General features: G+C 33.8%; 4 protein-coding genes across 7 annotated transcripts; 3 read left to right on the top strand and 1 right to left on the bottom strand.

The window, feature by feature from the left end:
* The first annotated feature begins 6,041 nt into the window (after nt 1–6,041).
* LOC107861835 (cytochrome c-type biogenesis CcmH-like mitochondrial protein) lies at nt 6,042–7,921 on the top strand. 3 transcript variants are annotated; one of them, XM_047410119.1, is made up of 5 exons: nt 6,150–6,192; nt 6,301–6,350; nt 6,549–6,750; nt 7,196–7,327; nt 7,412–7,921. In XM_047410119.1, exons 3-5 carry the CDS (start codon nt 6,607–6,609, stop codon nt 7,610–7,612), a joined length of 477 nt encoding a protein of 158 aa, XP_047266075.1. In that variant the 5' UTR covers nt 6,150–6,192; nt 6,301–6,350; nt 6,549–6,606; the 3' UTR covers nt 7,613–7,921. The 3 variants fall into 3 exon arrangements, with proteins under 3 accessions (XP_016562692.1, XP_016562693.1, XP_047266075.1); XM_016707206.2 differs by lacking the exon at nt 6,301–6,350 and having other exon boundaries at nt 6,042–6,151; XM_016707207.2 differs by lacking the exon at nt 6,301–6,350 and having other exon boundaries at nt 6,099–6,192.
* Nucleotides 7,922–8,047: 126 nt separating this feature from the next.
* LOC107861834 (protein PLANT CADMIUM RESISTANCE 8) lies at nt 8,048–9,903 on the top strand. Its single transcript, XM_016707205.2, has 4 exons — nt 8,048–8,537; nt 8,877–8,948; nt 9,075–9,287; nt 9,650–9,903. Exons 1-4 carry the CDS (start codon nt 8,411–8,413, stop codon nt 9,730–9,732), a joined length of 495 nt encoding a protein of 164 aa, XP_016562691.1. The 5' UTR covers nt 8,048–8,410; the 3' UTR covers nt 9,733–9,903.
* An 877-nt stretch (nt 9,904–10,780) lies between these two features.
* LOC107861837 (probable CoA ligase CCL8) lies at nt 10,781–18,070 on the top strand. 2 transcript variants are annotated; one of them, XM_016707209.2, is made up of 18 exons: nt 10,990–11,183; nt 11,651–11,890; nt 12,339–12,508; nt 12,730–12,903; nt 13,196–13,361; nt 13,470–13,558; nt 14,174–14,243; nt 14,379–14,431; nt 14,538–14,645; nt 15,249–15,347; nt 15,548–15,640; nt 15,744–15,821; nt 16,082–16,186; nt 16,308–16,398; nt 16,811–16,884; nt 17,020–17,199; nt 17,520–17,573; nt 17,825–18,070. In XM_016707209.2, exons 3-18 carry the CDS (start codon nt 12,359–12,361, stop codon nt 17,870–17,872), a joined length of 1,632 nt encoding a protein of 543 aa, XP_016562695.1. In that variant the 5' UTR covers nt 10,990–11,183; nt 11,651–11,890; nt 12,339–12,358; the 3' UTR covers nt 17,873–18,070. The 2 variants fall into 2 exon arrangements, with proteins under 2 accessions (XP_016562694.1, XP_016562695.1); XM_016707208.2 differs by lacking the exon at nt 11,651–11,890 and having other exon boundaries at nt 10,781–11,183.
* Nucleotides 18,071–18,185: 115 nt separating this feature from the next.
* On the bottom strand, nt 18,186–22,327 carry LOC107861838 (protein NRT1/ PTR FAMILY 1.2). The gene is made up of 3 exons (XM_047410117.1): nt 21,891–22,327; nt 21,546–21,763; nt 18,186–19,764 (listed from the first exon to the last, which is right to left on the bottom strand). The coding sequence occupies exons 1-3, from the start codon at nt 22,054–22,056 to the stop codon at nt 18,298–18,300; spliced, it is 1,851 nt and encodes a 616-aa protein (XP_047266073.1). The 5' UTR covers nt 22,057–22,327; the 3' UTR covers nt 18,186–18,297.
* Between the last annotated feature and the right edge of the window lie 4,774 nt (nt 22,328–27,101).

Below are 27,101 nucleotides of genomic sequence, written 5' to 3'. Positions count from 1 at the left end.
TTTTTTTCGAAATACTTATCAATTTACAAAAGTAAAATAAAATTAATTAACCTTTCTCCGTTTTGCCCTTAATTAATTGTTTTTAAAAGTAAACAGTATTGATTACACTAAAAAGAGGTATGAGTAAATTAGTAGAAAACGCCCTCTTATTTTTTATTTCTTAGAGGGAATATCAAAGAAAAAATAACGTGACAATTAACATGGGACAAAGAAATTATAACTTGCAATAATTAATAATTTTAAATATTTTAAAATTAAAAAATAATATTTAACTTTTCAAATAATAATTAAGTCAAACAAATTAAAAAGAAAGAAACCGTATCTAGGTTTCTTTAAACAGTTCATATAACAATATTCTCGGCACACATATATAAAGAATTTCTTAAAAATAATTTTGCAAGTCAAACAAGGAGAGAGGAAATAAAACAATGTACATTTTTTAAAGAATAATTACTTCCAATTAATAATGGGAATTCTTATTAATTAAAGCTATAACTATATGTAGCCTTATTATATTACGTAGAAAAAACCATAGCGAGCAGTGTCATAGACTTATTCAAATCGTGGTGTTAACACAAAACTAATGCAACTTATTTCGATTACATGACTTAATAAAGTGAAAATATACTAATTAATTGTATATGGTTCTGTGATAATTTTGTATTTTCCAATTCTCATCATGCATAATTAATTTGATATAAATATTCGATGCAGATAAGTTTTTACTCAATTTAATTTAGATCATGGATTTATATATGTACATTTTCTTGAACCCATGAAGAGTTATGGAGTTGTGACTTATTTTGCAAATTTTTAAACAGAAAATAAGAACAAGAAGTGTATACAGATGCAAGTTCCAATCAATGGGTCCTCACTCATCAATCACAATTCACAATAGACACGTGAGGTAAGTTGTTTCTTGTCTTCATATTTTCTCACCCAATCATATGGATATTGTTCGTAAGTTTTACCGTCATGAATCATGGTGAAATCAATAAGATTTTTTTATTCTTAATTTGAAGTCTCGAATTCACGACTTAAAATAGAAAAAAGCTTGATAAAGAGCAATTTTCATTAATAAGTCTTCCACGATACGAGTCTAAATTAATTAATCAGTGGAATACGACGATTAAAAAAATAGGATAGCAATAAGGTTTTTTTAAATAGTCATTTCTATTGTGAATTCATTGACTCATATAGTTTAGGGTTCATATGAGAGACGTCACAGATAACTGATAGATATTTATTATCATTATTAGTAAATTGCTATGCTTTACTTAGCAGTATAACTTTTAACTTATTAACAGTATTGTTTGAACAATCAAACTGACGTTAGTTGCGTTGTACTCTTCGTCACATCTTAAAAACCACTATAAAAACTCGGGGTACAAACTCAATTTTGAAATATACTCAAAAGGTTAAAATTGTAGTAATACAGGATTTAATTTTGTTTCAATTCACTTTGATTAATTAGTCCTATGAGTACCGTAAGGATAATAATGTACTAAAAACTCAAATCATTTAAATGTAGACTTAAAGTATAATTATTTGGTTGACACTAGTCAACGTACTTTAATTCAAAAGCAAAAGAACCTTGTGGTTCAACTCAAATTTGACGACAATAATACATCCAGTGTAATCGATCTCATCGGTCATAAGTGAAGTGCGAAGAGGATAGGATGGACGTAAATCTTACTACTATCTTTGTGGGATGATTTCAAACAGATCCTCGATTCAAAATAAATGTAAAAAAAAAAAAAAAAAAAAAAGCAGAATTGAAAGAAAAAGTGAAAATGCACTTTTTTCACTTTGAACTATAAACGAAATTGATAAGACACGCTCCAACTTTAAAGGGGTCCTATTATCCCCTGGACTAATTAAAACTGTATTTTCGAAAATCTTAAGGCCTACGTGGCATACTGCGTGAATCAATATACTAAAGGTCCACGTAGGCACACGTATGTGCCACACAGACACTTAAGGTTGTTAAAAATATGATTTTAATTAGTTCAGGGGTAATAAAATCCCCGTTAAGTTGGGGTCAGCAATTTTGTTTATAGGTCAAGATGGAAAGGGTGCATTTACTGAGTAAGTAACTATGACAAATTAGCATAATGGCAAATACAATTTGACATTGAAAAAGAAAAACTCTTTGATTTGTCGGCACAACTACCCTTTCATGTTAGTAAATGGATTAATGTGCATGATATTAATTTAACTGAAGTGTTGGTGGTACGTTGTTGCTAACTTTGTCATTGTCTAAAGATTCAAATCAATGTCATGTCCAAAATTTTCTAATTATTATTCAAGATTCCTTAATTTTTCATGATTTTTCTTAAACTTTATTTCCAATTTTGGCCGTGTGAAATATACGGCTATAGATAGATAATCATGGTCGGGAGGAGAGCCACACCTTTGGCAATGACTTCGACCGAATAATTTTGATTCGAATTCTATATTTATATTTAAAAATATAGATAACATGGATAAATACATATTCAAGAATCCAATTAAAATTACATATTAAGAATCCAATTTTAGTTTCACACATTTAATCGTGGTTTCTGGATATACCTCAGTTAATTTCATGAGATATAAGTTTCATAACCACATTTATCACCCACCTAAAGAGTTTGGTAAATATTTTGTTCAATGTCAAAAGTTTATCTTTCACCGACCTCAAAGATAAGCATAGCCTAAAAATGATTACAATGAAGAATAATGAGAATTGAAACTAAACCTCGTAAGGTGCTTAAATTAACTTATTGTTTTTGTTTCTTTGTGTTTTATGGGGCTGGTCATTTTTGTATATTTGATGGTTTGTTTGCTTTAGTTTCAAGTGTCAATCCAAGTATCATGGTTTTTTTAACTTTCTTGTGAACCAAGATTTTGGACTTGATCTTGGTGCCTTTTCTACGAGTAAATGATCAATAAAGGGTGTTATTATTATTATTATTATTTTTTCAGTTAAAGGCAGAGACATCATGAAGTTAAAAGAAATGATGATGATATGCCAATTAATTGGAAAGGAAAATCTTTCTAGGTTATCATTGATTGCAAATCATTAGATCTTGCTTTGAGTAAGGATTAAATGTTACCAAATTGCATCAACCAAACCGTTCCTGTCCCAGCCACATAAAAGATATACGTAAAATTTTTTTCCTTCGTAATTAGTGATATATATGGAGGACAAAAAAAAAAAAAAAAAAACCCTGATGAAAAGATTATGATTTCTACCAACAATAACTAGCTAGAGGTCTCGAATTGAAACTCTAGGAATGAAAACTTTAATGGCAGTACTTCTCTTTTTAATGAGTTCACACAACGCCTAGTCCGATTAATCAGAAGCCTAGTAATCATTAAAATACTAACTATCGAATTAAAAAAAAAAAAAAAAAGTCACCATCCGAGTATAATATGACTAAACGAATTAGGCATAGCACGTGTTGTTAAGAAAAATAAAAATTAAGCATAGCACGTGGCATTATTTTTATAAATTTAATTATCCATTTTCCAAAAGTCTTTAATTTGCGATGGGTGAACCAGCTAGGAAAAAAATACAGGCCTTTTTGCATTTCATGTAATGCCATTAATACTAAGCTAGGTATTCATTTCATAACTTAAACCCGAAATTTGGTTGAGATAATAGAGAAATCTCAATCGTCTCATTGCACGTTTGAGTGACATGTGTAATTCAGTCATACTGCTTCCTCCGTCTCATATTAATTGCCATACTTATCTTTTGCTCAACGGTTAAGGAGAAATTAATAAGGAGTATAAATTATCTAAGATGACCCAATTAAACTTACAGTAAATATTATTATCATTATCTATTGGAGTTAATTACTCTTCCATTAATTATTAAGGGTAAAGTTGGAAAAAGTTATTCAATTATCTCTTGATTCCTTAAATATGTCAACTATTTTGGGACAATTTTTTAGCAAACATGCTTCCCGTTTGGCCATGAAAATACAATTTTCAGGAGTTGAAAATAGAGTTGGAATTGAACTTGTGTTTGATCATGACTATAAATTAAAGTTGTTTTCAAAATTTTGTGAGAGAATTAGGAGTGAAAAAAATGAAAACAAGTTTTTCTTGTTTTCAATTTTCCAAAATACAATTCCAAATTGTATTTGAAATTTTCATGGCCAAACACTGTGGTTTTCACTTTTTTCACTGAAATGAAATAATTTTTTGAAAAAAAGTGAAAAAATACTCATGGCCAAACGACTACTATGTAATATGAGACAGCGGGATATATATATATATATATATAGTACTTTAATAGGAGGATGTAGATTTATTTATGATTCATTTATATATGTTAGACGTTCATCAGTAATCATAGATAGGAGGAGAAATTAACTAAAAGAGAAAAGACGTGCATTTATGAAGAATATATATACATGCAATAAATATATATAATATTATATATATATTGACTTAGGGAAGAAGGTTAGCTGAGGAAAAAGTAGATGAAAAAAGATAAGTAGGGAATGTTAGTTTTGGAAGACAGGTGAAAAGTAACTATCAAAAAATAATAATAATGTTGAAGAGAAATAAAGTCACTAAAGCTGATAATAATGAAACCAAAATAAAGTGTAAGAAAACAAAAGGTCTCATGATATTGTTGGTTTGTGGAGTCTAAGACAAGAGATGTATTAAAGAGATAGGGCCCCAATAACACACACACACACACACTATAAAGAGACTTTCTTTTAATGTGGCCATTGCTTGTTATATCATCTTATATTGTGTTTACATATTTTCCCACCTCCATTTGTCTCTTCTCCCTTATTGTACTGTCCCCAAAAACTTTTCATGTATTCAATCTTTTTTCATTTAGTATTTGATATTCGTTTCGTATTAAGGTCGGATTAGATTTGGATTAGCACTAAATTAAAAAGTTTCATCTCATGACAGGGGGTAAAGTATTTTCTAGCAAAAGTGATTTCATATTTCGAGCTCGAACATAGCGAACCTTTTAATTAAAGATGAAAGAAATACTTACCACTCTCGTTATACCTTATAGGTTAGGTAGTTATTTTAACATATATAGAGTACTTTCTCTCTCTTGTTGGCACATAGGACTGGTTTATTTCAGGATGAAAACATGTCCCAAAAATCCAGACTTGAATTATTGAATTTATTATGAATGGTCATATTCCAACGCTCCAAAAATTGACAAGATATTGAAAAAGAAATTAAGAATGGAATGATATTTATAAATACGTAGTTGCTACATAGAATAAATAAACATTTTAAACATGAACACACGTTAGTGGTTCACGATGGATAAATGCTAGTATTTTAATTTGTGGCACGCTTGATAATAAATTCTTTAAATTAATAAATATATTCTATGTATTTGTGCATGCATATATAAATATATGATTAATAAACACAAATCATCAGTTCATATATTCTCAACCATGTTTAGGTGATGTAATTAGGTATAAACACACGTATAGATTTTACCAAGATTGATATTATTAGCCGGTTTGACCAAGCTTCTGGGAGGCTGAAAGTGCTTATTTCAAAAAATGAGATATTTAGACAAATTTTGGGGAGAAAATAAGTATTTCTAATGAGTAGCAAAAGATGCTTTTTCGAAGCTAAAGAAGTAAGTTTTCCCCAAACACTTTTTTGAAAATCGCTTTGAAGAAAATCTTGATCAAACACTAATTGTTATAAAAAAAGTATTTTTAAAACTAAAAATTACACAAATACATAATTTATGTTTTTAATATTACAAAAAATTCCAACTCTCTAAACATATTACAAAAATCCTACATATACACAGAATTATGTCAGCTATGTTATGTATATTAATAGAAAGAGAGAGTAAAGTAATTAAAAAAGTGGTAGAGAGTATAATTACTTTTAAAAGGTTGGTATTTATGTTATTTAACCTTTTTAAAATGTATTGGCCAAACACAAATTACGCGACGTACTTCTAGACTTTTGGGGTTTTCTGAACTAAAAGTATTGGGCTGGGTGATTTATTTGGTTAAGAATCAGTACAGGTCCATTAGACCCATAGATCGTAATAGGCCCACTTCACTGGGCATATATTTGGCCCAAACATTAATTACCCGTCTAACCCGCCAATTTCTTTCCACCCTCACCAGTGCACTTTCTCCTATCACAGGTATCACTGTTTTTTTTCTTCTCGCAAAAGCTTCAAACTTGGTGGGTCTTTCAATTTTTGCTTCCCCTTTTCGATTATTTGTGAATTTTATGCTGCTATTTTTTTTTAATCATTCATTTATTTTTTTTATGGTTGTTTGCATAATACAGATACATATACTGTGAAAATTTTCTGGACTGAAATCCATTGAAATGCGATGGTTGTTATTGCACATGCTACATTTTCTATTTCACATATAGCTTGCTACCCCAAAAAAACTATTTGTGCTGAATGTGAATGATTGTGTTGATTTGGTGTAGCCGGGGACTGTGCATATGAGATGTTTGATAAAATGCGTAGCTGAAATTTAATAGCTGTCTTGAATTAAGTGCTTAATTGCAGCTTTTTTTTTTTGCAGCTTTAGTGGGTAATTTTCTGTTGAGCTGAAAGATTAGTAACTTATCTGAGGAGTATCTATGGAGGGGGGAGAGGATCAAGTGAAGAAGGAAAGGTTAGTTGAGGCGAGAGCAAGAAATATCAGCCACAATGTGAGGTGTACAGAGTGTGGCAGTCAGTCCATCGAAGATTCTCAAGCTGACATTGCCATTCTCCTTAGGAAGGTATATCGTCCTATGTTTTCCGCATTTGCATCATTAGTTTCTTTTGATGGCGAAGACATTTGATGCATAAGCAAACTGTTAAAGTTGTCTTGACGATTGACACTCCATGCCGTTACCTAAAATTATCATACTTTAAGTAGATATCACAGAAGCGCATTTTTCATTACTAATTACCTAAATTACTAATGTCGTATACACAGAGAAATGCAATCTTTCATTTAGGACAAGTCCTCTTTGCTTTGCATCATGTGGCTTTAGGTAATTTCATTCATCTAATCAGATACTGTTTTTGTCAAATTATTGTATGTTTTTTCAACTTATTGAGCTTTTTGAAAAAAATGCAAATTGGAGGAGCTGCGAATAAGTTCTTTGGACTGTACTTGTATCCATGCCTAAGTGATTCTATCTTTTGGGAGTGCTTTTTGACTTGGGTCATCTTTTTTAGCTAATTCGAGATGAAATCAAAGCTGGGAAGTCTGACAAGGAGATCTATACAAAGCTTGAGGATGATTTTGGTGAAACCGTACTTTACGCCCCAAAATTTGATATGCAGACGGCTGCTTTATGGCTCTCTCCGGTCAGTTGAAATGCGTTATCCACCTTTACCTTGCTCTTTCAAAGATTATATTAATGGAAGTTGTTCGAAATTTTCTTGACTCAGCTAATAGTTGCTGGTGCTGCTGGAGGTTTGTGGGCTTACAAGAAGCACAGGCAGAAGACCAATGTGCACATTATGGCTTTGAATCTCATTCGAGGAATTCCGTTGACCCCAAAGGAGAAAGAAACCATGCTCGAGGTCCTCACGCCACCTCCTGGAGGAACGTCTTCCTTGAGTTGGTGGAGAAGATGGCTTCAGCAATGAAAACTTCTTTAACCTGTCATGTCTTCCCTTGTATTCTATTCTTTCTTTTGCTAGAACATCTCAAATTGTCAGCTAGTCAAGAAGCCACCCTGTCCATGTCATTTTGTCTTGGTGTGTTTGAATTGGTCATCCCCACTCGTGATTATACATTTTTCTAAGGGTATACTTTGATATAGTTATCTACATCTTATTGTACAAAAGGTACAATTTTGTTGTCAGTTGACTTCGATGTAATAATGATGCCTCCATGATTTTATGATCGAGCATCTTAGTATATATTATAAAAGTTAAAAGACTTTTGAACGACAACTAGCTTTTAGTTGCAATCTCTGGATAGTATTGAGATTTTCAACTCTCAAATTCACACTACAGAGTGTTACAAAGAAGTTGATAAAAGAGGTAGCTACATCTTGCCATTCTATAAAAATATGAGCAAACTGAGGACCATTGACTTAAATCATCATTTAGAATACAGGCTGGGACGTTCTACCGCTGACTTTTTTGTGTGGAATTTGCCACAAATATCGGCTAGTGGCATGTGAATACTTTAGCCAACTTGGCTGGGAATCAACCTTATAATACTAAAGTTTTGATTTGAAAATCCCCCTTTTCCAATTCTATAATTAAGTAAACGTTAAAACAAACAGTTGACTGCAGCATATTTGGAGTGTCTTAATTGATTGGTTTTTTAAAGTCTATGCATCTTGTTTATAGAGTATATGAACAAAATCCATCAACTAGTATATAGGAAATACCCATTTCTTTTCTTCCTACTGAAAATCCAAAGCTTTAGATACAATGGGAAGAATTGATTCCTCTAATGAAACAGAAAGTCCTCTGCCAGTCGGCGGTGTGCATACACCATCACTAAACGGAACTCTATGGAGCACTAGCTTATTTGATTGTCATTTGGACCAAACTAATGGTATATGTGCTTTTCCTCCTATTCAATCATATCTTAGTGTCAATCATGCTTTATCATGTGGTGTTATTATGTAAGATTTATTATAAATTGACTAGTTTTGCTCTAGCTGTCAGCCTATCACAATCCTCCTCCTTTATCCAGCTTGAGACTGGCAATATGAGCGAAGTGATACATCCAAAGCTATTATGTGAAACTTCTTCTGAAAAAAATTATTAATCTTGGTCAGTGAGGAATCATGTACCCGACCTTCCTTACTTGGGATGGAGACGTAGTCGTTATGAATCAGTTGATCCTCTTTCCTAGAAATAGCATTAGTACTAAATATTCTTCCTTGTGCAGCTACCATGACAGCCTTTTTACCTTGTGTGACGTTCGGACAGGTAGCTGAAGTTCTAGATGCAGGAGAAATGAGTAAGTTTCTTCTCTAATTCACTTTGAAATCTGTCCAATTTGCCTTCTGAAGAGAAGTGGGAATGCCATCTCTTTGACTGAATGAAGTCAACAAGTAAGGACTATTCTTTTTTGTGGTGGTTACAGCTTGTCCATTGGGGTCTTTCATGTACCTCTTGATGATGCCTGCTGTTTGCTCTCAATGGATCTTGGGTTCCAAGTACAGAACAAAGCTAAGGCAGAGGTACAATCTGGTGGAAGCTCCCTATTCAGATGTTATTTCTCACATCTTTTGCCCATGTTGTTCGCTTTGTCAAGAGTTCAGAGAGCTTCAAATTCGAGGGCTGAATCCAGCTCTAGGTATGAAATCGTCCTTCCTATTATGGTCATGCTTAACCAGAGACAGTGAGTTCAGAATGCGCCTAATCTTATTATATGCTCGCATTTTAAATGGTTTCTGCATCAGTACTGCATAATATAGTTTTAAGTTGAAAACAATAGGACATGTCTATACTTATTAGAGTAACATTTTAAAGATAAAAGCAAATTGTTGTCTTGAGCCAAGGGTCGATCGAAAACAACCTCTCTATCTCACTTCTGAGGTAGTGGTATGAACTGCGTGCACTTACCCTTCCCAGACCCAACTTGGTGCGAATATATTGGGTATGCTGTTGTTGTTGTAGTAGTAGATTGTTAACATGGGTTTGTAAAACATAATGCAGGTTGGAATGGCATACTTGCTCAGCAGCAGTATGGGAACCAGCAAATGAATCAAGCTCCCTCAGCACAATTCATGTCCAAGTAAATTGAAGAGTTACTGATTTGTGTGATTGTTTAAATTGAGGTTGTAATTTTTATTTTTTACCAAATCCTATTTGTGCTCGAAGTTTGTATAATTTAATTCAAGCAACTGGCTGTAATATTTTTCCATTTCATTTAGAATTATTGAATTTACTGAAAGAAAAGCTCTAGACCCTATAAGCTTCTTCTTCTTTTTTTCTTTTACAAACAACAACTATTAAATACAGTTCGCTTACGGAGTTGAATGGTGAATCCTATTATAAGGAAATAATACTACTATAAAGTTTTCACCAATCGCCAACTTAGCCACTATTTTAATCGGTTAGACTTTATTCAAGAATGTCTATCGCTCATTAAGTTTTAGATAGTAAATAAACCAAAAGAAAAATAGCATAAATTCTTCAATCTTTTCTCCCATCCTTTCCGTTGATTAACAACCAACTAAATGCTCTGATTTCGCTTAAACAAAAACACTTCCTTAAACATATGCTTCTATATTTCGTTAGATTTGACTCTCTTTTATTCAAGGAAAAACTAACATACACATTAACTTATTATATTTACATCAATTTCTATCCTTACAAAGTAATTATAAAAATCCCAACTAATAACTATCTTCGTTGAATGTATCAGGAGCTAATTATGTATCTCGATATATTCAAAATTGAAAAAATATATCGAGAATTAATTATGTAACTTCACAAAAGAAAAAATACATGTATCTCGACAGATCCAAAATCAGAAAAAATATATTGAGAGTTAATTATATATCTTTACAATAAAAAAATATGTATCCTCATTGAATTGCCGTGAGCTAATTATGTATCTCAAGAAAAACTCAAAATTAAAATTTTTTAGTAATTATGCAAATATTAAAATTTTCTTTCATTAAACTCTAAACTATTGAGATTTATGTTAGTTTGATTCATTAATAATAAGACAAAGTATTGACCATGGGTTGTACAAAAAATATCAATACATTTCTCTATTATCCTATGTATGGAAAGGCCTAAACAAATAAATAAATAAATACCGGTACCAGTTAACTGTATGTGGCAGCAACCAGTTTATAAACGGCGCCTTTTTCTCCGACGTGGAAAATTTTCCGATGACTAGACCGTCGGCGGTATATATTAAATTTGGAATGCTGAAGAGAAAAGAGAAGAAGTTTATAGGGCCGCCACGTGCGGTGATAGCGATGGATGGCTATAAATTGTTCACATATTTATTAGTACTGGTACTACTAGCTTGTTGCTACCTTGTAGACTGTAGTGGTAGTACGTACAAACATGAGTTCATTTACGTTACTCAACCACTTTCGCAACCCTCTTCCTCCTCTCTTTTACTCTCCATTTCCATTCAATTTTTCGCCGCCCTCTTTCAATGCATCTACTATTCCCTATTCTCCTATAAAATCTACCTTAGGCTCCTCTCGATCTCGAGTTTTCTCTACCGGTAAGTTAATATGCGATCGCATGGAATTATTATTACTATTATTTTTATGTGTATGATTCAGTGATATGAATTTGTTTCGATTTTAAGAGATTGCCGAATGGGAATTTGAATTTTGTTAGTTTTTTATATGGAATTTTATGAGATTTTGCTCAAATAATATTGGCAACTGAGTTTTGTGTTAATATTATGGAAAACTGAATTTTTTTTTTTGGTATGGAATTTAATGAAATTTTGCTTAAATAATATTGGCAACTGGGTTTTGTGTTTATATTACTGTTTTGGTATTGTTATTTTATCGGGGTGGGGCTAGCAGAAGGAATATTGCCTTTTGGTTTCTATGTGCCAGTAGAAAATGTACGAACTTCTATTTTTATTTTGTAGTATAATTTTGGTCTAAGATGCACTTTAAATGGAACAATGAAGTTTGAGGATTCATATAGCCGACTCTAACTTGTATCACGTTGAAGTTATGTTGTTGTTGTAGGGTAGTGGTGGTGGTGGTGGTGGTGATGGGGGTTGCTAAAGAGTTGTAATCCTTTACGGAATAACTAATTCTGCCAATTATTTGCCAACTACTAAATGAATCTGAAGCATCGTGAAAGAGAGATAGTATGTATTGGATCCCAAGGGTGTGACCTAGTGGTTTCTGAAGTGGGTTGAGAACCATGAGGCCTCCGATTCAAATCCAGCAGTGACAAAAACATCAGGTGATCTCTTCCTATCTGTCCTAGACTCGGTGGGCAGGACGAAAGTTGGCCCAGACACCATGTTTTGTCAAAAAAAAAAAAACACTATGTATTGACCCTTTTCAAATACTATTGTTTAATTTATAGGCTCCTTTGCTCTTATGAAGATGTATAACAGTTGTATTAGGTTAAACATTTTTCATTTGCGCTATTTTTCTTTTTAATCTCTTAACGGAGGTTGATGGATATTTGCATCTATGACAAATATTCTGCGTTCTTGGAGTACCATCTGTACTGTTTGCTGAATATCACACACAACATACTCTGTTGACCCAGGATTCCGTTGGATGTGTCTCCTTTTCAATTGTCCTTCAAAGAGTTAGAGCTAGCTGATCGATATGTTAATTTGCATAACCTTGTTTCTTCCTTCTTTCTTTCTCTTTTTTATTTTCCTGCTTTCATATTACAGCTTCAAATATTAGTAGCTATATGGAGCTAGTGAAAGAAGTTACCAGCAAGAGACCTGAGTCCCAGGAGGATATTGCAATACAAGCTGATAAGAAGAGTTACACTTATCTTCAACTGGTGTCATCTGCAAGGAGGATATCAAATTTGTTAAGCAACCTAGATCTTAAAACTGTGAGTTTTGACACATAACCTTTGAATAATTTAAAGCTGCATGCGGTTGCCTTTTGAACTTCGTCAATTAGATGGTTGTACTCTGAAAATGCTTTCTCGTCTTTGAAATTATTGAACAAGAGTATTTTCTCAAGAAGCTATTACATTTTTCTGCTTACAATGTTTTCCTGTTTGTAGACATTTGTCCTTTTGCGTATTGCCTAATGCTTCCTCCTTTTAAGGGCACCGGCGTTAAAAGAAATGCAGATCTTGATGGAGCAAGAGTAGGAATTGTAGCCAAACCCGGTGCTGAGTTTGTTGCTGGAGTACTAGGGACTTGGCTTAGTGGAGGTGTTGCAGTCCCTCTTGCTCTAAGCTACCCAGAAACCGAACTGCTACATGTGATGAATGATGCGGTTTGTCCATGAATCTTCTATCTTTTCAATCATTTCTGCTCAGTTTTCCATGACTTGCAAGATATCCAACATGTACATAAAATGATGTGTTCCATTTTTGTCAGATTCATAAATAATATAGCTTGTATTAGTCTTCTGGTTTTTCGTCTATCCTTATACAATTACTTCATCTTCAGCCAGGCTGAATATTTCCTTCCATCATCATCATATTACTATAACACAAGGTCCTCTGGCCAGTAATACTCTTGTTTCATGATTTATCTAATATCCTTGTTGCAAATTTGACTTGTAGGACATCTCGGTAATTCTGAGCACTGAAGACCACCAAGAACTTATGAATACGGTCGCAGTTAAAACTGGTGCCGGTTTGTCGCTTATTCCTCCTATTCCTGATGGAAATTTATCAACTCAGCATGACCATGCAAAAGATGTGGATTTACCGGAAATAAGGAACTGTGGTGGGTTAAAGGAACTTTATTTGTCTCTCAATAAGGTTGATTGTTTCTATTTTGAGATTGCTAGAGTTCATCAACAGTCCTTTTCTTGGATGTAATGTTACCTTGCAGGCGAGGATCCAGCTTTGATCTTGTACACCAGTGGTACAACAGGGAAGCCAAAAGGAGTAGTCCATACTCACAAAGGAACATTAGCTCAGGTTCTTGTCTGCGTTAGATTTAGTGTTCTGTATTCTGCGGATCCTTCTAGGAAGTTGTGATAAAAGTTATTTTTAAGTTGTTTCTGTCTGGTGGTTGGTTATTTGACTTCTCCGTCGACAGCAATACTTCATCTAGATTTTGGTGATACTTTATACCGTCTAACTATGGATATATGTAATCTGTTTCATTCATCTACTCCTTTGTAACATTCTGCTTTCATGTTCGGTTGGCAACTTGGTATGCCATAAATTAAGGCCCAGTAGATGTCATGACTACCATAGGGTTTGGTTGTGACAGGTATTTATACAATTTACTTTATATTTTCTTAATTTTATGTAGTTAGGGAATGTTTATCAAATCTCTCAATTCATAGGATCAGATATTCTGATTGTTCTAGTGTCAGTGTAAACACGTGTTACCACCTAGGAATGATTATGAAGAAGAGTTTATAATCTCTCGGACTTGCATAACTATCCTTTTCTTTTCAACTGTCAACAATTAGTTAGGCTGAAGATTCTCTGTTTGAAGATACTAGATACTACAAAGTCAGCCCTGCGGATGTCAGATCTCAGATTTCTGGAAGTTTAACTCTTCCTGTCTGTATACTGTTGCAGGTCCAAATGTTAGCAGAGGCATGGGAATACACGTCCAAGGACACATTTCTTCACTGTCTGCCACTTCATCATATCCTTAGTTGCATTTTTCCCCAGAGATGTCCTGTTAGTGCTCCATTCTTCTGCATCGTTATTTATCTAATGGGGGATATAAATGATGTGATGTCAAGTCTTGTACTTTCCTGATCCTTAACTTGTATCTTACATGTGCATGGGCTCTTCAATGCTTTACTTGCCCCTCTTTATGCCGGTTCCACGGTAATTACTAAAATAGATTTCACAACATCAAACTTGTTTCTCCAGCAGCATACATGCTGTTTGGGCAGGATTTTTGTGCGACTTCATCTGCTTTTTCTTTTAAAAGGTCAACTTCATGCCAAAATTCAGCGTGAGAGGGATTTGGCAGAGATGGCGTGAATCTTATCCTGCAGATGGAGCTAAAGTGGATAATGCCATAACAGTGTTCACCGGAGTAAGTTGTTCACACTCAATAATGAAATATTGTCACATCAACAAAAAGCCAGGGGTCTATCGGAAATTGCCTATCTCACCTCTGAGGTAGTGGTATGGACTGCGTACACTTACCCTTCCCAGACCTCACTTTGTGGGAATACACTAGGTATTGTTGTTGTTGTTGTTGCAACATCAACAAAAAGGATAATGAAATATGCTTGCCACACACAACTTGGCATGTTGCATGTGCGGACCTTTCTTATTCATGAGCATTCATTCTTAAGCTTTCCATGGAGGATCAGTCGCTGTTTGATTTCTTTAGTTGCTTCCATACACTTGACCCTGAATAGCATGTCATCGTCTCCTTTTCCTCCTTCCTCGATTTATGGACTTCTATAATGAAAGCCTCTATGTAATGTCAGATCTCCAAAGTGTTCATAAATTTTTTGGTCATAACAAGGAGCCTAGGGAACATTTTATACACTTGGCTCGGATTCACTAACATCATGGTGTCTTGTAATAACTGATTTTCAGATCCTCCTCCACCCACCAAACCCCTTTTTATGATATGCAATTTAAGTCCTTTAGTTTGTTTTACTTTGTTCCTGAATTCTCTCATCAGGTTCCTACGATGTATACACGATTAATACAAGGTTATGAAGCAATGGATCCAGAACTGAAAGCAGCTTCTGCTTCAGCATCAAGACACTTACGTCTTATGGTAAGAAGCTCTGTTTCCCTTCCACTGTTCAGTTTTTGGACAGACCATATAGAACAAAAAAATAGGACCATATTGTAAATAATCACTAGAATTGGCGTTTGCTGTCCATTTCCTTTTACAGTGTGTTTTTGAATTCAGAATGTCATTCCACTGTCATTCCAATTCTCGAAAATTACTGAATAATGGGTTTGTGTTTCCAGATGTGTGGTTCATCAGCACTTCCTTTGCCCATCATGCAGCAGTGGGAAACAATTACAGGGCATCGGTTATTAGAACGTTATGGCATGACAGAGGTATTTTTTTCCTCAAGTCACTTAAGTTGATCCCGTAGGGTCTCATTATTTTCTTGCGCACTAATTCATCTCCATCATTATGTGGGTGGCCAATTGTGTCTAGTTTGTGATGGCTATATCTAATCCCATTAGAGGCAAACGCAAAGGAGGTACTGTTGGCAAGCCCTTACCAAGTGTCCAGGTTAGCGAGTTATTTCTTTTATGGTATTCAACATCTTACATATTGCTTCACCAAAGTTCATACAGAGTCTATGAATAGCGTTATCCAACTTCTTATGATTGTAACTGCGTTGGGGAATTAACTTCGACTGCTATGTCATTACCTGGTTTCTTCACCAAAGTTCATACAGAGTCTATGAATAGCGTTATCCAACTTCTTATGATTGTTACTGCGTTGGGGAATTAACTTCGACTGCTATGTCATTACCTGGTTTCTGATAGGCCAAGATCCTTTTGGATGATGATAGTGGTAGTGATAAAACTGGAGTAGGGGAGCTTTGCGTCAAGAGCCCTTCGTTGTTCAAAGAATATTGGAACCTACCCGAGGTACCTCTCTCTCTGCGCATACGTTATGTGCGCATGAGGGGCCTTGTCCTAATGACATTGATGATCTCTAACACCATTCTTTGTTATTCGAAAATCTTTCATCCATTTGGTAAATGACTAGGTAACCAAGCAATCATTTACTGATGATGGGTTCTTCAAGACTGGAGACGCTGTTACAGTGGATGAAGATGGGTATTACATCATTTTGGGACGTAAGTTTGTATAGATATTTTTGCAATAATATACTTGTTTAAATTGGATATTTGATAATTTTTCAATACCAATCGATATTCTGACTATCATCTGCCAAATACAATATCATCATTTACAAGAGGTTATGGGAACTTTTCAGAAGGTGTATTCTTGAATCTTTGCCCCTTTGAATCTTTTACTGAGAATTATTCTTTTGATGACTTCTTCCTCGAAACAGCTGAGGTTAAAATCACTGAAAGTGACATCTATGATACCTCAAATTCTTTGAACTGGTAATATCTGAATAACAGTGTTTAACCGTTTCTCAACCAATTACTTTTTTCAATTTATAAAGCTTTGACATCATAATGTCTTTCGCCATTTGAACTGTATAGGTTGGAGGAAAAAGGTTCATTGCTTTCTTTTTTTCAGGGACCAACGCTGATATTATGAAGGTCGGTGGATACAAGTTATCAGCATTGGAAATTGAAGCAGTTCTGTTGGAGGTTGCTGTTTGTCCATCTATAATATAAACTGCTGAAATTGTCATCACATTAGACTTTTTCCTTGGAATTATATTTTCTGAAAGAAAAAGGCTTCCAATGCCAACATATTGATTCAAAGTAAAATGTATTCCGCAGCATCCAGCTATATCAGAGTGTGTTGTGTTAGGATTACCAGACAAAGACTACGGTGAAGTAGTATGTGCAGTTGTTGTTCCAGACGCTGAGCTCAAAAGAAAGCGAGATGAGGAATTAAAGCCTGCACTAAGCTTGCATGAACTATCAAGTTGGGCAAGAGAGAGACTAGCACCTTATAAGGTATTTCTCCTTGTTTTCTGAAGTCATTTAACACAAATCGTTATGCAAGAACTGACTTGTACCGTACACACCTAATTGGAAGTAATTGCTAAGTTTACTTGCCATATGGCAGGCGAAATCTTTATATACCACGGAGCTCTGTTTCCTTTCCAGGGATGAGGAATTTGTGCTCTTGATCTGTTGATATTGTCTTACTATAACTAGAAACAAAAAGTATTGTTGTGTGATTTGGTTCTTTTGCAGGATAATGTAATATTCGAGTACCAATATATGCATGCTAAACTCATTTTTGCCATCCAACCTATGTTACTATGTTACAGGTACCTCGTCAGCTGTTCGTGTGGGACTCTCTGCCTCGCAATGCTATGGGGAAGGTGAGTTGTTCCAAACTGGGCTAACCTCCACGTCTCTTTCAGGAGCTTTATCACTTAAACGTAGTTAACAAGTATAAATTATTACCTCAATATAATCTTGACAACTTCATATGCATTTCGCTTGAGATTTTCTTCAGTTGAAGAATATTTCGCTATTCTCTAGCGCTTATATTTGTGTGTATTCACAAGTTTCCAAGCTTAAACTCATTTCATGTTTGTACTCTTTTGGTCTTTTTTCCCTGTGATTTTAGGTTAATAAAAAGGAGCTGAAGAGAAAACTGGCTGATGATCCAAAATAAGTATTAGATGGTCTGGATAGAGGTCAAAGAATGGAATACTGGAAAATAACCAGGAGAAGCTCAATCAAATTATTTGTAAAACTAATAGTCCAGATGTTTTATTATGTTGGAAGATAACACTCTGATGTCATGATCTTTTAGGAGTTAGTTAACAGTTTTGCTTTGACGTTTAGTGCTAACAGAAGGTATTGTTGGTAATTTATTAGGTTATGCATTTTGATTCTTTAATTAAAATACAAGCGTCTTCGGCTGAAGACGAGCATTTGACAAAATATAATAAACATACTTCTCAAAAGAACTAATCAGGCAAAGGTAAGAACATAATGTAAACTATATTAGTAGTTGAAAAATCCAGCAGCAGTAGACAAAATATATAATTCTGTATAAATACTAGTATTATGTATAGACAATGTAATTTAAGTAGCCTAGTGGGATTTCAAGCCGGGTGTAGATATATTCTGCTGTGGCAGATCATCACCATCATCATCACTTGCCTCCATCATTCTCTCAGTTATGTCAATTTCAGCAGAGGGTCCATAAGCCCAGCTACAAACCAGAAAATAAAGCAGATTGAAAGCTGTCAATACAGCAAGAAGCCAATAGTAATACTCATAGTGTCCCTTGTTGATATCGCTAGTAATCCAACTCTCTTTCCCTTCTCCTCTAGTGTACTTATCCACAGCACTCAAAATCACACTTGCTAAAAGATTTGCCACTGCCATTCCCAATCCAAAAAGAGCAGATGCAAGACTTGACATACTCTTTGGGAGCTCGCAATAGAAGAACTCTGTGGATCCAATGGCGGTGAATGCCTCTGCTATCCCGTTTAAACTGTTTGGTATTATGAGCCACATTGCGGACATCTCCACCAACCCCTGCGAGTTATTCAAGAGCCCTTGATTGATCGCTCTCTTTCGTCGAATATGTTCCACGATACCAGCGACTAACATGGATATGGAAGAGACTACTATGCCGAGTCCCATTCTGACTATAGGTTTTAGACGAACTGGTCTTCCTTTGATTTTTGATGCCAATGGAAGCATCACCCGGTCATAGAGAAAAACCCAAATTGTTAACGCGATCATCAAAAACATACCAAATGACCCAGCTGGAATTTGGAATCCTTTAGTTAGATGTCTATTCATGGATTGAGCTTGTAGTAGAGGGAATGAACTTTGGCTCAAGTTTATTGATAGCATGATCCCCGTCGACCAGAGTGGGATGATTCTAATGACGGCTTTTAGCTCCTCAACTTGCTCCACTGTGCAAAGGTTCCATGGATTGGCTGCAACTCCATTTGGCTTAACATCTTCAGGGCTTTTAACAATGCAAGCTTTGTTTAAGAATCTCAACTTCTCCGTTGGCACTTGAGGTCCTGAACCATTCTTGTGATGGTAATCAGAGTTCTCATTGGGGTACGGGAGTTTCCTATTCTTGCAGGCAGCGACAATTACTTGTACAAAACTACCAAACAAGTTTGTGCGAACCTTTTGCTTGATATAAAAAGGAGAAGCGAGGAAGAAAAACACTGCAGATAAGAACATGAGAATTGTAGGAACTCCAAAACCAATTTTCCACCCCAATCTGTCTTGAAGGTAAACAATACCCGTCAGGGCAATCAGAACAGAGACTATGGATGAAGTATAATACCAGGCAAAGAAAGTCTCCAACACCTTTACCCTGTTGGGATTATCTCCCCTGTCAACCTGGTTAGCACCAAAGGCTAAAGAACACGGTCTTATACCTCCAGCACCAATTGACATGAGCATAAACGAGAAAACCAAGAGCATGAATTGTGATGGCGTTGTAGATTTACAAGCCTGTCCTGGTTGATTGCAAGGCGGAGGCCTTGCTTTCGGAATCATTGCTGTTAACCACAACACAAATGTTCCCTGCAACAAAGATGGCATTGAAATATTAAAAGCATGTAATATAACTACAATCATCTTGACGCACGAGGCATAGCCAGATATAACGGATAATCAACAGGTCCAACTGAAGCCATTTTTCGGCTTTTCGCAAGTGCCCTCACAATAAATCACTAAATTGCAACAAATATATAAAATCTAAACCCACAATTGCAGAAGCACATGGGGGTCAGTGGTGAGAACATTTTTTTAAATTAAAAAAAAAAAAAAAAAAACAATCCGGTGCACTAAAGCTCCCATTATGTGTGAGGTCCGGACCACAAGAGTAGTAGGATCCTCCTCTGCATGTGATTGGCCACATCTTTTCATTTTGCTAATAGTAGGGGTAGCAAAAAGAAAAAAAATAACACTGCTGCATAATAGCATAGAATTTGTGGTTATGGCCTTAGATATGGTAAGTAAATTGGCCTTTACAGCAATAGAATTTCACTAAAAGACCAGCCCGGTACACAAACACCCCGCATTCCCTAGGCTGTGTAACCGTAAGCAATCAAGCATTCGTGGTTGATCCACGGATTAAACCCATAACCTATAGGTTAAAACAACTTTACCGTTACTCCAAGACACCTTTCACTAATTAAGAAAATGGTGGTTTAAGTTGGTTGTTATCTAAAAAAGGAATATTTGAAGCAGCAAAATAGGATAGTAAGGACACCAGTATTCAAAAGTTTATATTGCATTGGATCCTCTGACTGTAATAACCGAAGCTGAAAATTATAATATTTGTCAGAATTAACAAGTTATACAGTAGTAGTAAGGATTAGCACTTTCTTCGGAAATATATTAAATTTCATTCACAAAAGTGAAGTAAAAAAACTACTCATACAATAAAATAAAATTAGAAAATGTTAGTGAAACGGACAACTTATACGGCTTTTAAATTTTATTCAAAGTAAACAATCGGTGGTTACATGATATCTAAAATATTTAAACTAATAAGTTAAAGGTATAAATAACATAAATACCGACCTTTAAAAGATAATTACATTCTCTTCCACTTTCTTAATTACTTTATTTCCTCCTATTAATATACATAACATAGCCGACATATGCAAAGCATTCTGTGTATATGTTGTAATTTTTATAATATCTTTAGGAAATTAAATTTTTTGTAATATTGAAAACATAAGTCGGGTATTTGTATAATTTCTAGAAGTTTTAAAAGTGTGAACCCAACAAAAGAAATTGTATAAACCCATTAATAATTAGGCCAGCATAAAAGTAAAAATTAAGATTTATTCATAAAAGAAACAAATTTCAAATGAAACTCAAAATTTGTTACTCCATAAGGGCTGACGCAGAAGCTCAAATATGGGTGTGGCTTAGCAAGCTTTTAGTCATAATATTTATGTTAGAATGATTTATTAAATGCTTCCTCTAATCTAAAATAAATAAATTGTTTTGATGTGGAACACATCTTCAAAAAGTTAATCATTTTGCTTCGTTTCACACTTTTTTTTAAAAAATCAATAAGATCAATTATAGTAATAGATAATTAAATGATAAGATAATTTATCAATAGAGATTTGAATTTAGAAAAAGTATATGCATGTAGTAAATTCAACACAATTATTAGTACTTGAAGTCGTTGTTTTAAGATTCTCCACCCATAAACTTAAAATGAAGTCAACATCAGATCAAGCTGTCCCTCGTTTAGGACGAGGATAACAAGATGAAATCTAGAAGTTTTAAAATGCTAATTATGTAATTATCAGAAGATTGTTTTTTTGTTAAAAGTAAATTACCAGGAAGCTGAAGATGGAACCAAGGCCAATAGCAAGAAATCGACCCAAATATGAATCAGCAACAAAAGCTCCAACAAGAGGCAAGAAATTAGTAGCTGCTGACCAAAAAAACAGCAAATTTTGAGCACTTGTAACCCCCAATCTGTAATCTCTCATTAGATAAAATGTCATATTTGGTAAAACTCCATAGCTTCCCACTTTCTCCAGTGCCTCATTTGCTGCAACAATTAACACATAAACACAATAATTAACTTACATAATTACGAGCTCGATGCACTAAGTTTCCGCTGTGCATGATAATCCAAGAGAGACTATTTTCACAGCTTTACCAGTTACGATTCGTACCTATAATAAAAGGCATGGTAATTAAGCCACCCTTTTTTCTACTTTTAATTGGAATTGGAGAAGAATGAGAAGAAGAAGGAGGAGGAGAAGTTTGTTTCTCCGAATCCTCCATTTTTTTTGATTGGTCTAAAGATAGAAGCTCTGTCATCTCCTGCTCCATTACCATTATTAACCAGATAAATTTAAGATAGAAGAAGAAGAAGAAGAAGAAGAAGAAGAAGAAGAAGAAGAAGAAGACAGTGTCTGGCTCAAGTGAAAAATTAACCAAACTCAAGGCCTAAATAGGGAAGATTTTTTTTTGGAAACTGGATCTACAGTCAGACAAGCATGATGGAAAGTCGATGCACTTTGCTTTTTAGCAAATGCAAGAAAAAGCAATTACTACTCTTTTCTATGTCTTCATCATTTATATAACTATAATAATGAAAAGGAAAAAAAAAGTAGTGGTAGTAGTACTATATAGTAGTAAAATAATTCTGCATTGTGCTATGGTCCACCATAACAGGCTGGTGAAAGGAGATTCCGTGTGAACGGTTGCATCATTTTTAACAGTGGACTATCACTGTAGGTCCCATTATCTATCTCCCCCACACGTTTTCAGGTTGAAAAATGATTAAAAAATTAAAGAAATTGAAAGAGAGAAAAGTTTTCTGTATTTTAGGACTATCTTATTTATAGAAAGATTAAAAAAACAAAACCATTGCGTTGTAATTTTATTTGAATGACTTAATTGCAAATCCGAGAAAACTGCTTCCATGCATGATGTAGGAGTATGTATTTATGACCCTATCTTCATTTTTTGTATAAAAGAATATTTTCTCTAATAAATCATACTTTTTTTGTTTCTAATTTGGGATAATACACACAAAAATATCTGAACTTTAATCAGATTTTCAGTTAAGCATACTGAACTTTACGGGGGTTCTATTACCCTTCGAGACTTTTTTTTTTTTATATTTTAAAGGCATATATCTGCCCACTTGAACACGTGTGAATATGAGGTTAGCACGTGTAAAGACGAGATTGACACGTATATTACACCGCCATCCACCAAAACTGGATATAGAGTTTCGGGGGAGAATATAATTAAATCTACTTTGAAAAGTTTAGGAGGTAATAGGACCCCCACAAAGTTTAGTACGCTCAACTAAAAAACTGATCAAAGTTCAAATATTTTTATTAGTATTACCCTGCAAATTTATGTGTGGTTCCTTTTTTATTACTATGTTAAAAAGGAACTATCAAATTACAGCATTATATATTTATCTATCATATTTTTATAAATTACACAAAACAAAGTAGTGGTTTAGTCATAAAAAGTTTTTATTTTTTTGAAAAATTATTTTACTTTAGTAAAAAAAGTTAAAACTATATGTGTTTGGTTGTGAGAATTCTAAATACAATTTCGAAATTATATTTAAAAAAGTGAAAATAAGTTTTACTTGTTTTTCACCTTTTTCACTCGTACTTCTCTAACAAAATTTAAAAAATAATTTTAATTTATATTAATGGTCAAACACAACTCTAACTCTAACTTCAACTTCAACTCCAATTTCAATCCAAAAAAATTATAATTTTCATGAAAGTGTAACTCTATTTTTCAATCAACAGTAATAGAAGTTAGAAAATATGCATGGCTGACTGAAATGGCTTCTTCATTTTGTTTGGGATTTCCTCTTTGGTGAATTTCAGTTCAATGGTCACCATGAAAATTACAGTTCCTAAATTGGAAAAAGAAACAGATTTGGATTCTATGAGAATTGAGATCATTAAAAGGCATTGAAAAGGTGATTGATTGTGTTCCAAAAGGATCCTACAATAATTAATCATCTTTAAGTACAACTACTTGGACTAGCTGAGTTGGACACGTGATTAAGGAATTTATATAATCCAATTCAGTCAGTCAACTTACCTTTTGAAATTATGCTTTAAACATTTAATTTTCTATCTGTTTAGGCGATTTTCATGTTCTAATTAAATGGTTGGAGAAGTATTTACCTAAAACCTGCTAAAGATACTAAACTTTTGTTTTTTCTAATACTTCCAATAATCTGTTTTTTTTAAACCTCTAAGACAACATAGTAGGACGTAACGTGCTAATTTATTAAAACTAATTACGTATAACTTATCGAACTTTTGTCATGTTATTAGATGGTGTGACAAATAAAGAAAATTTAATTATGCGTGCAATACTCCATTGACGAAAAAACTACCAAAATGTTTGTATGAGATTTATCTCTTCACGAATATTGAGGTACTATAAATGTAGGAGTACTATAAGCTAAAGCTTATGATTTAATCTTAGAGTCAATAATGAAGAATTGCTCGGATGATAAGTATTCTTTAATTTTAATTTAAAGATTATGAATTTGGAACCTTCCTTCTCAATAAATATTAGAATTACGATAAACTAGAGCTTACGATTTAATTTTAGAGTTGATAATGAAGAGTTGCTCGAATGACAAGTATTTTTCACTTTCAATTTAAAGATTATGAATTTGAAACCTTCCTTCTCAAGAAATATTAGGAGTACGATAAGTTAGAGCTTAGATTTAATTTTAAAATTTAGTAGGAGTAATATTTATCTCCAATGAAAGAACATATACATAGCTATATAAAATTTCAAAATATAATTAATGATTTTAATTTTGTGCTCAAAGAACGCACAGTGGATATGGAAGAAGCGTGACACAATGATAAAATATATGTTAAGATAATTCAGAGGTGACATTTGACTTGACAATTGATGACTAGTGACGTGTCCCCTATTCTGTTCTGTTTTTGGAACTTGCAAAATTTGCAACTTTAATTTTTATTTTCTTCTCTTGTTTTTTTTTTATAGTATTTTTTTCTGGATAGTGCATGAATGAATGTAGTGGGAACTCTTTGACTGCAGGAGTATTTTTTTAAGTGAAAAAAATAAGTATCGTGTGGAACTTTTCTTTTTCTTTGTGAGGGATTTATTTTTAACTTCAAGTTTTTCTAGTATTAAGTTTAAATTTCAAATAATGTAAAAATGTTATAAAACAACAAAGTATAAAGAAGAAGAGTACAGAGATTAGAGAGAGAAAATGATTCTTATTTCTTCTTTTGAGGGATAAAAGATTATCTGATTAATAGGGAAAATTTACTCCAAGTCTGAGTAAAAGAAGGATGCTTCAAATCCTAATAGATATTTGATAAACATTTACTATAATATAAATACATTTATAACACTACCCCTTGAATGTCTAGATAGATAATATGACTCGTTAAAACCTTACTAGAAAAAACCTAATGAAAAAAAAATTTAGTGAAGGAAAAAGAGTGCACGTCTCTAACAATACGCATATAGGCTGCCTCATTAAAAACCTTACAAGAAAAATCCGGTGGGACAAAACCTTGAAACTGAAAAAGAGTACAGCGCGTATTTGTTCCCCTAATGAGAACATCCTTGAACTTTTGCATCCCGATCTTGTGCAGCAGCTTCTTGAAAATTGCAATTGGAGAAGATTTGATTAATAAATCAGTCACGTTCTCAGTTGAACGAATCTGTTGCACGGTAATATCATCATTCTTTTGTAGCTCATATATGTAGAAAAGCTATGGCAAAATGTGTTTCGTTCTATCTCCATTTATGAATCCTCCCTTAAGATGTGCTATGTATGTTGAATTATCTCTTTATAAAATTGTGGGTAGATTGTCATATTTCACACCACATTTTTCTCGAATGAGATGTATCATGGACCCCAACCATACACATTCTCGGCTTGCTTTATGAATAGCTATTATCTCAGCATGATTCGATGAAGTGGCTACGATAGACTGCTTTGTATATCTCCAAGATATGGCAGTACCACCACATATGAACACATAGCTTATTTGAGACCGAGCTTTATGCGGGTCAGATAAGTACCCAACATCAGCATGACCAATAAGATCGGGACTGCAATCTTTAGAATAAAACAAGCTCATATGTTTTATCCCATTTTGATGTCTCATAGTATGAGCAGAAATATACCTTGCTAACAAATTGACTGAAAAGGCTATAGGCCATGTAGTATTTGCAAGGTACATGAATGCATCAATTGCTCTAAGTTATGGTACTTCATAACCAATCCAATTCGATATATTTCGAATTTCAGCAAATAATCTATTGCTTTGAAAACTCTTCAAGAGTTCCAATGATGTTCAGGCAATAATCTTATACAATATAAGGATTATAAATAAGTTTCCCAGAAACTTTTATATATTTCAAGCAGTTTGAATCCTTAAAAGTTTTCACATAAGTTTTGTCAAGTGACAATATTCAACATTTCATGAGTGACATCTTCAAGTGTCTGGACTGCAAATCAAATAAGTTATACGCTTACCAAAATGCATCCTTTCATGTCACTTGATAAATGTTTCTGCGTCAGCATGCTTAAATAAACGTAGAATTCAGATCCTCGTAATCATTCACAATATTGCGCCAGTGTTGTGTCAAAGATATTGATGATATATCATTTTGTATCGGTTCACAATGCGACATAACATTTTGAGATCTCATCACTTCATTATTTTCAGGCACACAAACCTTACATAAGGTTATGAAGTGTTATGTCGTAGGCTCTTCAAGAGTTCATTGCCTTCTTATTGTGATTATTTTCTCCTTATTTTTCAAGGACTATTTCATTTGGAATCGATTAGTCCACCACGCTTCACGCATGCATAGACTCTGTGCTTTAGAAACACAAAATAAGAGCACTTGCGCTTAATATGAGATGTTTTCGGCATTTGACTTGAATTATCTTTTGGATGAGGATCTGGTGATAATTCTTAACATATTTCATAGCGCTTATAATCTCCCCCTTATGTCAGAAAAACTAACATACATTCTCTACTTCTTTGAGGAATTCATCGTTGTGCATTATGGTATATTCATTAATCGTATACCGCACATCAAAATTATTGGATGGAATAATTGGTTCTCGACCTTGAACCAATTGAGAGAGAAAAAATAATCATAATTTATTGGTCTAATGCATACAAATGCTATTGCAATATATCACATTTCAGACCAATACATAAGTTTTGTTCTCATTAACAATGGTTTAGATATTTATCAAAGACATTCAATGCTAAACCATCACCATCAAGATGAATTATCTTGATTGCACAATCTGAAAATTATGCTCAATTTATATTGAACAAGTAATTTTATGAATGTCAAACGTAGATTGACCATGAATG

This window comes from Capsicum annuum, chromosome 3, assembly GCF_002878395.1.
Source record: "Capsicum annuum cultivar UCD-10X-F1 chromosome 3, UCD10Xv1.1, whole genome shotgun sequence".
In the NCBI taxonomy this organism is placed as follows: domain Eukaryota; kingdom Viridiplantae; phylum Streptophyta; class Magnoliopsida; order Solanales; family Solanaceae; genus Capsicum; species Capsicum annuum.
The sequence above is the reverse complement of the archived record's forward strand: the minus strand, read 5'-3'. Positions and strand labels throughout refer to the sequence as shown.